Genomic DNA, 13,151 nt, shown 5'->3' on the forward strand with positions numbered 1-13,151 from the left:
CGCCAGGATGCTCTCGATTGTGCATCTGTAGAAGTTTGTGAGTGCTTTTGGTGACAAGCCGAATTTCTTCAGCCTCCTGAGGTTGAAGAGGCGCTGCTGCGCCTTCTTCACGACGCTGTCAGTGTGAGTGGACCATTTCAGTTTGTCTGTGATGTGTATGCCGAGGAACTTAAAACTTGCTACCCTCTCCACTACTGTTCCATCGATGTGGATAGGGGTGTTCCCTCTGCTGTTTCCTGAAGTCCACAATCATCTCCTTAGTTTTGTTGACGTTGAGTGTGAGGTTATTTTCCTGACACCACACTCCGAGGGCCCTCACCTCCTCCTCCTGTAGGCCGTCTCGTCGTTGTTGGTAATCAAGCCTACCACTGTTGTGTCGTCCGCAAACTTGATGATTGAGTTGGAGGCGTGCGTGGCCACGCAGTCGTGGGTGAACAGGGAGTACAGGAGAGGGCTCAGAACGCACCCTTGTGGGGCCCCCGTGTTGAGGATCAGCGGGGAGGAGATGTTGTTGCCTACCCTCACCACCTGGGGGCTGCCCGTCAGGAAGTCCAGTACCCAGTTGCACAGGACAGCTTGATGACGAGCTTGGAGGGTACTATGGTGTTGAATGCCGAGCTGTAGTCGATGAACAGCATTCTCACATAGGTATTCCTCTTGTCCAGGTGGGTTAGGGCAGTGTGCAGTGTGGTTGAGATTGCATCGTCTGTGGACCTATTTGGGCGGTAAGCAAATTGGAGTGGGTCTAGGGTGTCAGGTAGGGTGGAGGTGATATGGTCCTTGACTAGTCTCTCAAAGCACTTCATGATGACGGAAGTGAGTGCTACGGTGCGGTAGTCGTTTAGCTCAGTTACCTTAGCTTTCTTGGGAACAGGAACAATGGTGGCCCTCTTGAAGCATGTGGGAACAGCAGACTGGTATAGGGATTGATTGAATATGTCCGTAAACACACTGGCCAGCTGGTCTGCGCATGCTCTGAGGGCGCGGCTGGGGATGCCGTCTGGGCCTGCAGCCTTGCGAGGGTTAACACGTTTAAATGTCTTACTCACCTCGGCTGCAGTGAAGGAGAGACCGCATGTTTTCGTTGCAGGCCGTGTCAGTGGCACTGTACTGTCCTCAAAGCGGGCAAAAAAGTTATTTAGTCTGCCTGGGAGCAAGACATCCTGGTCCGTGACTGGGCTGGGTTTCTTCTTGTAGTCCGTGATTGACTGTAGACCCTGCCACATGCCTCTTGTGTCTGAGCCATTGAATTGAGATTCCACTTTGTCTCTGTACTGACGCTTAGCTTGTTTAATAGCCTTGTGGAGGGAATAGCTGCATTGTTTATATTCGGACATGTTACCAGACAACTTGCCCTGATTAAAAGCAGTGGTTCGCGCTTTCAGTTTCACGCGAATGCTGCCATCAATCCACGGTTTCTGGTTAGGGAATGTTTTTATCGTTGCTATGGGAACGACATCTTCGACGCACGTTCTAATGAACTCGCACACCGAATCAGCGTATTCGTCAATATTTTTATCTGACGCAATACGAAACATGTCCCAGTCCACGTGATGGAAGCAGTCTTGGAGTGTGGAGTCAGCTTGGTCTGACCAGCGTTGGACAGACCTCAGCGTGGGAGCCTCTTGTTTTAGTTTCTGCCTGTAGGCAGGGATCAGCAAAATGGAGTCGTGGTCAGCTTTTCCGAAAGGGGGGCGGGGCAGGGCCTTATATGCGTCGCGGAAGTTAGAGTAACAATGATCCAAGGTTTTACCACCCCTGGTTGCGCAATCGATATGCTGATAAAATTTAGGGAGTCTTGTTTTCAGATTAGCTTTGTTAAAATCCCCAGCTACAATGAATGCAGCCTCCGGATAAATGGTTTCCAGTTTGCAAAGAGTTAAATATAGTTCGTTCAGAGCCATCGATGTGTCTGCTTTGGGGGGGATATATACGGCTGTGATTATAATCGAAGAGAATTCTCTTGGAAGATAATGCGGTCTACATTTGATTGTGAGGAATTCTAAATCAGGTGAACAGAAGGATTTGAGTTCCTGTATGTTTCCTTCATCACGCAAATGTCTCGTTAGTCATGAGGCATACGCCCCCGCCACTCTTCTTACAACTTGGGTGACTAGGTCCTGGATGGCAGGAAGCTTGCCCCAGTGATGTACGATCAGATGCAGAGCAGTTGCCATACCAGGTGGTGATGCAACCCGTCAGGATGCTCTCGATGGTGCAGTTGTAGAACCTTCTGAGGACCTGGGGACCCATGCCAAATTTTTTCAGTCTCCTGAGGGGGAAAATGTTTTTTTCGTACACACGACTGTCTTGGTTTGGACCATGATATATTGTTGGTGATGTGGACACCAAGGAACTTGAAACTTTCGACTCGCTCCACTACAGTCCCGTCGATGTTAATGGGAGCCTGTTCGGCCCACCTTTTCCTGTAGTCCACGATCAGCTCCTTAGTCTTGCTCACATTGAGGGAGAGGTTGTTGTCTCAGGCTGGCACCACACTGCCAGTACTCTGACCTCGTCCCTATAGGCCGTCTCATCGTTGTCGGTGATCAGGCCTAACACTGTTGTGTCGTCAGCAAACTTAATGATGGTGTTGGAGTCATGCTTGGTCACGCAGTCGTGTGTGAACAGGGAATACAGGAGGGGCCTAAGCACACACCCGAGGGGCCCCAGTGTTAAGAATCAGCATGGCAGACGTGTTGTTGCCTACTCTCACCACCTGAGGGCAGCCCGTCAGGAAGTCCAGGATCCAGTTGCAGAGGGAGGAGTTTAGTCCCAGTGTCCTTAGCTTAGGGATGAGCTTCGTGGGCACTATGGTATTGAACGATGAGCTGAAGTCAATGAACAGCATTCTCACATAGGTGTTCCTTTTGTCCAGGTGGGAAAGGGTAGTGTGGAGTGCGATTGAGATTGCGTCATCTGTGGATCTGTTGGGGAGGTATGCAAATTGGAGTGGGTCTAGGGTGTCAGGGAGGATGCTGTTGATGTGGGCCATGACCAGCCTTTCAAAGCACTACATGGCTACCGACGTGAGTGCCACGGGGCTGTAATAATTTAGGCAGGTTACATTCGCTTCCTTGGGCACAGGGACTATGGTGGTCTGCTTGAAGCATGTAGGTATTACTGACTCGGCCAGGGAGAGGTTGAAAATGTCAGTGAAGACACTTGACAGTTGGTCCGCGCATGCTTTGAGTACACGTCCTGGTAATCCGTCTGGCCCAGCAGCTTTGTGAATGTTGAGCTGTTTAAGGGTTTTGCTCATATCGGCTACCGAGAGCGTTATCACACAGTCATCCAGAACAGCTGGTGCTCTCGTGCATGCTACAGTGTTACTTGCCTCGAAGTGAGCATAAAAGGCATTTGAGCCTGGTAGGCTCGCGTCACTGGGCAGCTCGCGTCTGGGTTTCCCTTCGTAGTCCGTAATAGTTTTCAAGCCCTGCCACATCCGACGAGTGTCAGAGCCGGTGTAGTAGGATTCAATCTTAATCCTGTATTGAAGCTTTGATTGTTTGATGGTTTGTCTGAGCGGGATCATAGCGGGATTTCTTATAAGCCTTGAAAGTGGCAGCTCTAGCCTTTAGCTCGATGCGGATGTTGCCTGTAATCCATGGCTTCTGGTTGGGATATGTACATGCAGTCACTGTGGGCCGACGTCATCGATGCCCTTATTGATGAAGCCGATGACTGAGGTGGTGTATTTCTCAATGCCATTGGATGAATTCTGGACCATATTCCAGTCTGTGCTGGCAAAACAGTTCTGTAGTGTAGCATCCCCGTCATCTGGCCACTTCCGTATTGAGTGAGTCACTGGTACTTCCTGCTTTAGTTTTTTCTTGTAAGCAGGAATCAGGAGGATAGAATTATGGTCAGATTTGCCAAATGGAGGGAGGGGGAGAGCTTTGTATGCATCTCTGTGTGTGGAGTAAAGGTGGTCTAGGATATTTTCCCCCTGGTTGCACGTGACATGCTGTTGATGTAATAAGGCAAATATCACGGAGCAATTGGCTGCTCAAATCATCATAGGTAAATGGCATTATATCAAATGTGTTGTCACGTGTTGTCCTCCTCAAGGCTACTATACAGCCAAGGTGACATTGCGTAAACACATTGGCAAAAGACAGCTGACTATCATATCAACAGTAATGCATTTAGAATCTGTTGATTACCTCTTGCCATATAAACAGTAATGCATTTAGAATCTGTTGATTACCTCTTGCCATATCAACAGTAATGCATTTAGAATCTGTTGATTACCTCTTGCCATATCAACAGCAATGCATTTAGAATCTGTTGATTACCTCTTGCCATATCAACAGTAATGCATTTAGAATCTGTTGATTACCTCTTGCCATATCAACAGTAATGCATTTAGAATCTGTTGATTACCTCTTGCCATATCAACAGTAATGCATTTGGAATCTGTTGATTACCTCTTGCCATATCAACAGTAATGCATTTAGAATCTGTTGATTACCTCTTGCCATATAAACAGTAATGCATTTAAAATCTGTTGATTACCTCTTGCCATATCAACAGTAATTAATCTGGAATCTGTTGATTATCTCTTGCCATATCAACAGTAATACATTTGGAATCTGTTGATTATGGAACACCCAGACCCTAAACCAATTACTTAATTTTTTTATTTAACCTTTATTTAACTAGGCAAGTCAGTTTAAGAACAAATTCTTACTTACAAAGATGGCCTATCCCGGCCAAACCCAGACGACGCTGGGCCAATTGTGCGCCACCCTATGGGACTCCCAATCGCGGCCAGGATGTGATTGAGCCTGGATTTGAACCAGGGACTGTACTGTCGCCTCTTGCACTGAGATGCAGTGCCTTAGACCGCTGCCCTAGGCTGCTGCCCCACTTTATGGCCCCCTCTTGCATTGTTTTGTACCATAACTGCGAGAAAGTGTCTGTGTGTTTTTGTGTGTCTATGTGTGTCTGTGTGCGCGCGGGCACGTCTGACAGTGTGTAAGCAGGTTGTGTAGCGATAACCGTCTTTGTGTTGTACAGTATAGGGGAGGAGATGGAGAAAGACCATCATGTTCCCAAGGACATTGTGATGACTGGATCATGTGACTGAACTCACCTGCCGGTTGTATCTATCAGACGCTGTGCAGTAGACCCACAGACTGGGGTTACATGATTTGTATTCATGTAACCCTAACACTAAAAGACCTGATTCAACTAATCACCTAATCATCAGTTGAATCAATTGTGGTAGAGCTGGGCTGCCCATCATATTTTAATCAAGTGTTCTGCTAATATTAACAACAAGGCAAAAGATGAAAAACCAAATTGTGTTTTGATATGGCAAACTTACCAGCATCTCTCACTGATCTTGCATAGCTGTGTAAAAGAAAAAAAAGAGGTAGATTAAATGTGGTTTCCTGTTTGTATAAAATATACTGTCTGGGATCTATCCATATGCTATGTGAAGAATATGAATTCCTATAGAATCCAAAATATCAGCAGAGATTTAAGAAGTAAATTAAATTAAATGAATTATAGACCGTTTAGCTGACAACATCACAAAAACGCCGCAAAAAAATAGCAGCAGGGATGTTTGTCTATACCGTACGAGTGGAGGACGTATAATTTCATTTAATTAATTCATTATAACTGACAACGTCACAAAAAAACGCTGCACACGATTCAATGGGGAAGAAGTCCATGTGTTGCTATGATTCTGGATGGTCAGATAGCTAGCAACAATGACACGATGCTGCCATGGGGGGAATCGTAGGTGGCTCGTTTCTGCTACTTTTATTTTGGTCTTGATACCATGTCTTGTTTTGAGTTACTTTGACTGATGTCATGTCTCTGATAATATGGATTTAAAAAAGATTTGACTAGCTAGCTAGCTAAACAACAATTGTTCATGAAGTTGCTTTACAATCATTCAGAACAATTACTTGAAAGGATACCATTTCAGAGCCACATTGGTTTAACCCAGCTCCATCAGAAGAAGATTATAAATACACACATCATCCCTGATAGCGACAAATGTGAGTTCATTAACACGGTCTTTACAATAGTGTGTGTCAAGTATGGCAAATGCAACAAAACCAATTATTCTGTAAAACTTGATTGGTTGATGTGGTCCTTCTGTAGCTCAGTTGGTTGAGCATGGCGCTTGTAACGCCAGGGTAGTGGGTTCGATCCCCGGGACCACCCATACGTAGAATGTATGCACACATGACTGTAAGTCGCTTTGGATAAAAGCGTCTGCTAAATGGCATATATTATATTATTATATTATTGGTAAAATATTCAAAACACCTTACAATATCTGATACCTGTAATTCACACTTTATAGTAGAATAGTAATATACAATTATAATCAAAGATTTCAAATTGACCAAACTCATTTGATTACTCAAGCAATCAAGTCCAATGAATTCAACAAGCCGATCACAGATCTTGAGTAAAATTGAAGCTCAATATTAATATCTCAGTCTCTGTAACTCACCCTTCTTCTGTGGTGGCCAGGACACTGTACCCACATATCCACAGCAGGACACAAATGCTTTTTAATTTGCCCATGGCTAACTTAAGAGTTAGCGGGCTAGCCATTCAGTGAGCAGAGAATGAGGACAAGGAGAGGGATCAGGGCAATGAGAGGGACCCGTACTTTTATAGGTGGGATGAAAGTGTAGAACAAGATAGGAGGAGGGAGGGAAAGAAGGGTGAAGGGAGTGGAGTGTATTATAAATGCTATTACCCTATCACTAGCCTACGTCTCAAGATGTGTATGATCTTGCGTTGCACATTGCAAAACCACCAATTCATTGAGTGAATAAGTAACAGTGAGTGATATGGTGTGGGTGTGTTCAGTTTGTGAGTTTTTGTCTGACGCCAGTGTACAGTTAGAATGGGTGGAGATGCTTCGTAAAGTTCTGCATCTGTTTGAAAATGCGTTACATAACAGTTTTAAGGCCTAAGTTTAATTAGGACAAAACCACACCAGTATTAGTAGTGGTGGAAAAAATACTCTAGTCATACTTGAGTAAAAGTAAAGATACCTTAATAGAAAATGACTCTATGACTGAGTAAAAGGGAAAATCACCCAGTAAAATACTACTTGAGGAAAAGTCTAAAAGTATCTAATTTTAAATATACTTAAGTACAGTGGTGGAAAAAGTACTCAATGTCATACTTGAGTAAAAGTAAAAGCTATACATCAAATTCCTTCTATTAAGCAAACCAGACGGCACAATTCTTTCTTGTTTTTTAAAATTTACAGACAGACAGGGCAACACTCTCACACTCAGACATCATTTACAAACGCAGTATTTGTGTTTAGTGAGTCCACCAGATCAGTAGCGGACGGGATGACAATGCGTTATATTGATAGGTGTGTGAATTGGACCATATTCATGTCCTGCCTGAGCATTCGAAATGTAACGAGTACTTTTAGGTGTCAGGGAGTAAAAAGTACATCTCTTCTTTAGGAATGTACCGCAAAAAAAAAAAACTTAAATAGTACTTCAAATAATTTTTACTTAAGTACTTTACACTACTGAGTATTGGACACAATGATTATTGGCTGGTCTAGACCCAGATTTGACATCTGCTTTATAATTAGGCTGGGATTGACAGTCACACTCTGCTTTAACTTTCTCTACAGGTCATTATGGTCTCGACCTCTTATCAAATGCGTCTCATACCAGATAGACAATCTCAATGACAGCCACTCTAAGAACCCAAATCGGATTTTGTTTCTATATATCTGATATATTTTTTTCTGACTGTCCACCCTCAGTTTGACAGATTTGTGATTTTTATTATTAGTGAATAACATAGCCTTAACAGCACAACTCTGTTGTCAAGTCAACAACATCCTGCCAGTCAGTCAGATGGCAGCTGCCAGCTTTCAGACATGTGATTGGAACATTCATATTGCCTATTGGGTGGTTTCCAAATCAAATAAACAAAACAAACAAACAAACAAACATCTAATCAATGTAACAAGATTCGAGGAGTACTGCCAGAGAGGTTCAGCCCTGTTCCCACTCTCTGACAAGTTCCTGACCACTAGTTTGGTAAATGAAGCACCAATGATAAGGGTTTTTATAGGAGGTTGTAAAGAGGTGCTGTCCATGCTGCTATCAATCTCACGCTCTCTCTCTCTCTCTCTCTCTCTTTATACATCCCTCTTTCTTTCTCTCGCTCTCTCTGGAACCCCATCATGCGATCAGTCTCCTATCAGTCTCTCTCTCTCTCTCTCTCTCTCTCCTCTCTCTCTCCCTCTCTCTCTCTCTCTCTACTCTTTCTCTCTCTCCATCTTTCTCTCTTTATACATCCCTCCTTCTTTCTCTCACTCTCTCTGGAACCCCATCATGCGATCAGTCACCTATCAGTCTCTCTCTCTTTCTCTCTCTCTCTCTCTCTCTCTCTCTCTCTCTCTCTCTCTCTCTCTCTCTCTCTCTCTCTCTCTTTATACATCCCTCTTTCTTTCTCTCGCTCTCTCTGGAACCCCATCATGCGATCAGTCACCTATCAGTCTCTCTCTCTCTCTCTCTCTCTCTCTCTCTCTCTCTCTCTCTCTCTCTCTCTCTCTCTCTCTCTCTCTCTCTCTCTCTCTCTCTCTCTCTCTCTCTCTCTCTCTCTCTCTCTCTCTCTCTCTCTCTCTCTCTCTCTCTCTCTCTCTCTCTCTCTCTCTCTCTCTCTCTCTCTCTCTCTCTCTCTCTCTCTCTCTCTCTCTCTCTCTCTCTATGCTCAGTCTCTCTCTCTCTCTCTCTCTCTCTCTCTCTCTCTCTCTCTCTCTCTCTCTCTCTCTCTCTCTCTCTCTCTCTCTCTCTCTCTCTCTCTCTCTCTCTCTCTCTCTCTCTCTCTCTCTCTCTCTCTCTATGCGTACTTATATACATTTTCATATATATATAGGTCTATATCTCTCTCTCTCTCTCTCTCTCTCTCTCTCTCTCTCTCTCTCTCTCTCTCTCTCTCTCTCTCTCTCTCTCTCTCTCTCTCTCTCTCTCTCTCTCTCTCTCTCTCTCTCTCTCTCTCTCTCTCTCTCTCTCTCTCTCTCTCTCTCTCTATGCTATCAGTCTCTCTCTCTCTCTCTCTCTCTCTCTCTCTCTCTCTCTCTCTCTCTCTCTCTCTCTCTCTCTCTCTCTCTCTCTCTCTCTCTCTCTCTCTCTCTCTCTCTCTCTCTCTCTCTCTCTATGCTATCAGTCTCAGTCTCTCTCTCTCTCTCTCTCTCTCTCTCTCTCTCTCTCTCTCTCTCTCTCTCTCTCTCTCTCTCTATGCTATCAGTCACCTTTCACTCGGCCCACCTTTCCATCCTATCTGCAGAACTACTGCATATTCCCTCACGGTGTACTATTTAGAACCATTGAACTACTTGGTTCAAAGCATTCACTCAGACCTAGACCTCAACTGCCGTTGTGTATAAAGGGTGTGACTATTGAAGTTAAAGAAGCTGAACTAATAGGAGTGACATTGGATGGTCAGTAATCATGTTCAAGTCGTATGGACAAAATAGTTGTGAAGATGGGGAGAGGTATGTCTGTTATAAAAATATGCTGTGACACAAAAATCAACTGTACTAGTTACATGTACATGTTCGTCATTTAGAAGACGCTCTTATCCAGAACCATTAGGGTTGCACCTAGTCGGCTCGGGATGTTGTTCAGGCTTTTATCTTGTCCCATCTTCATTACTGTAATATGGTCAGGACCTATAAAAGCTGCATCTGACTCATAACAAAGCAGAACGCCTTGCCCTGAACTACAAACACAGAACTAACATCAACAATATGATAGGCTTTCATGGTTGAGGGTTGAGGAGAAATTGACTACTTCTCCTCTCGTCTTCTTAAGAAACATTTGTGTGTTGAAAATGACTAACCACGTGTATAATCTATTTGCATACACTTCAAACAGACATACATACCTCACGGATACCCAAACCAACAGATTTAATGTGTCGCTCAGATATGTATTGAGCCATGTCATCGTGGAATGCTCTGCCACCAGAGATACTCAGTTATGTATTGAGTCATATCATTGTGGAATGCTGTCACCAGAGATACTCAGTTATGTATTGAGTCATGTCATTGTGGAATGCTCTGCTACCAGAAATACTCAGTTATGTATTGAGCCATGTCATCGTGGAATGATCTGTCACCAGAGATACTCAGTTATGTATTGAGTCATGTCATCGTGGAATGCTCTGCCACCAGAGATACTCAGTTATGTATTGAGCCATGTCATCGTGGAATGATCTGCCACCAGAGATACTCAGTTATGTATTGAGCCATGTCATCGTGGAATGCTCTGCCACCAGAGATACTCAGTTATGTATTGAGTCATGTCATCGTGGAATGATGTGTCACCAGAGACACTCAGTTATGTATTGAGTCATGTCATCGTGGAATGCTCTGCCACCAGAGATACTCAGTTATGTATTGAGCCATGTCATCGTGGAATGCTCTGCCACCAGAGATACTCAGTTATGTATTGAGCCATGTCATCGTGGAATGCTCTGTCACCAGAGATACTCAGTTATGTATTGAGTCATGTCATTGTGGAATGCTGTCACCAGAGATACTCAGTTATGTATAGAGCCATGTCATCGTGGAATGCTGTCACCAGAGATACTCAGTTATGTATTGAGACATGTCATCGTGGAATGCTCTGTCACCAGAGATACTCAGTTATGTATAGAGCCATGTCATCGTGGAATGCTCTGTCACCAGAGATACTCAGTTATGTATAGAGCCATGTCATCGTGGAATGCTCTGTCACCAGAGATACTCAGTTATGTATAGAGTCATGTCATCGTGGAATGATGTGTCACCAGAGACACTCAGTTATGTATTGAGTCATGTCATCGTGGAATGATGTGTCACCAGAGATACTCAGTTATGTATTGAGTCATGTCATCGTGGAATGCTCTGCCACCAGAGATACTCAGTTATGTATTGAGTCATGTCATCGTGGAATGATGTGTCACCAGAGACACTCAGTTATGTATTGAGTCATGTCATCGTGGAATGCTCTGCCACCAGAGATACTCAGTTATGTATTGAGCCATGTCATCGTGGAATGATGTGTCACCAGAGACACTCAGTTATGTATTGAGTCATGTCATCGTGGAATGCTCTGCCACCAGAGATACTCAGTTATGTATTGAGTCATGTCATCGTGGAATGATGTGTCACCAGAGACACTCAGTTATGTATTGAGTCATGTCATCGTGGAATGATGTGTCACCAGAGACACTCAGTTATGTATTGAGTCATGTCATCGTGGAATGCTCTGCCACCAGAGATACTCAGTTATGTATAGAGCCATGTCATCGTGGAATGCTCTGTCACCAGAGATACTCAGTTATGTATTGAGCCATGTCATCGTGGAATGCTCTGTCACCAGAGATACTCAGTTATGTATTGAGCCATGTCATCGTGGAATGCTCTGCCACCAGAGATACTCAGTTATGTATAGAGCCATGTCATCGTGGAATGCTCTGCCACCAGAGATACTCAGTTATGTATTGAGTCATATCATCGTGGAATGCTCTGCCACCAGAGATACTCAGTTATGTATAGAGCCATGTCATCGTGGAATGCTGTCACCAGAGATACTCAGATATGTATTGAGCCATGTCATCGTGGAATGCTCTGCCACCAGAGATACTCAGTTATGTATTGAGTCATATCATTGTGGAATGCTGTCACCAGAGATACTCAGTTATGTATTGAGTCATGTCATTGTGGAATGCTGTCACCAGAGATACTCAGTTATGTATTGAGTCATATCATTGTGGAATGCAGTCACCAGAGATACTCAGTTATGTATTGAGTCATATCATCGTGGAATGATCTGCCACCAGAGATACTCAGTTATGTATTGAGTCATATCATTGTGGAATGCTGTCACCAGAGATACTCAGTTATGTATTGAGCCATGTCATCGTGGAATGATCTGTCACCAGAGATACTCAGTTATGTATTGAGTCATATCATTGTGGAATGCAGTCACCAGAGATACTCAGTTATGTATTGAGTCATATCATCGTGGAATGATCTGCCACCAGAGATACTAAGTTATGTATTGAGTCATATCATCGTGGAATGCTGTCACCAGAGATACTCAGTTATGTATTGAGTCATATCATTGTGGAATGCTGTCACCAGAGATACTCAGTTATGTATTGAGCCATGTCATCGTGGAATGCTCTGCCACCAGAGATACTCAGTTATGTATTGAGTCATGTCATCGTGGAATGCTCTGCCACCAGAGATACTCAGTTATGTATTGAGCCATGTCATCGTGGAATGCTCTGCCACCAGAGATACTCAGTTATGTATAGAGCCATGTCATCGTGGAATGATGTGTCACCAGAGATACTCAGTTATGTATAGAGCCATGTCATCGTGGAATGCTGTCACCAGAGACACTCAGTTATGTATTGAGCCATGTCATCGTGGAATGCTCTGCCACCAGAGATACTCAGTTATGTATAGAGCCATGTCATCGTGGAATGCTCTGCCACCAGAGATACTCAGTTATGTATAGAGCCATGTCATCGTGGAATGCTCTGCCACCAGAGACACTCAGTTATGTATTGAGTCATATCATTGTGGAATGCTGTCACCAGAGATACTCAGTTATGTATTGAGTCATGTCATCGTGGAATGCTGTCACCAGAGATACTCAGTTATGTATTGAGTCATATCATTGTGGAATGCTGTCACCAGAGATACTCAGTTATGTATTGAGTCATATCATTGTGGAATGCTGTCACCAGAGATACTCAGTTATGTATTGAGTCATGTCATTGTGGAATGCTCTGTCACCAGAGATACTCAGTTATGTATTGAGTCATGTCATCGTGGAATGCTCTGCCACCAGAGATACTCAGTTATGTATTGAGTCATGTCATCGTGGAATGCTGTCACCAGAGATACTCCGTTATGTATTGAGTCATGTCATTGTGGAATGCTCTGTCACCAGAGATACTCAGTTATGTATTGAGTCATGTCATCGTGGAATGCTGTCACCAGAGATACTCAGTTATGTATTGAGTCATGTCATCGTGGAATGCTCTGCCACCAGAGACACTCAGTTATGTATTGAGCCATGTCATCGTGGAATGATCTGCCACCAGAGATACTCAGTTATGTATTGAGTCAT

At 43.9% G+C, this 13,151-nt stretch overlaps 1 protein-coding gene across 1 annotated transcript in view; it reads right to left on the minus strand.

Annotated features, from left to right (window-relative positions):
* Positions 1 to 6,607, minus strand: part of LOC118367995 (IgGFc-binding protein-like) — a 124,481-nt gene extending 117,874 nt beyond the window's left edge. Inside the window, 2 exon segments of the mRNA XM_052497564.1 lie at positions 5,333 to 5,358; positions 6,482 to 6,607. Coding sequence (XP_052353524.1) covers positions 5,333 to 5,358; positions 6,482 to 6,585 — 130 coding nt within the window. The 5' untranslated portion in view covers positions 6,586 to 6,607.
* Positions 6,608 to 13,151: the final 6,544 nt, after the last annotated feature.

The sequence above is a fragment of the Oncorhynchus keta genome, chromosome 35 (assembly GCF_023373465.1).
Source record: "Oncorhynchus keta strain PuntledgeMale-10-30-2019 chromosome 35, Oket_V2, whole genome shotgun sequence".
NCBI classification, from domain to species: Eukaryota; Metazoa; Chordata; class Actinopteri; order Salmoniformes; family Salmonidae; genus Oncorhynchus; species Oncorhynchus keta.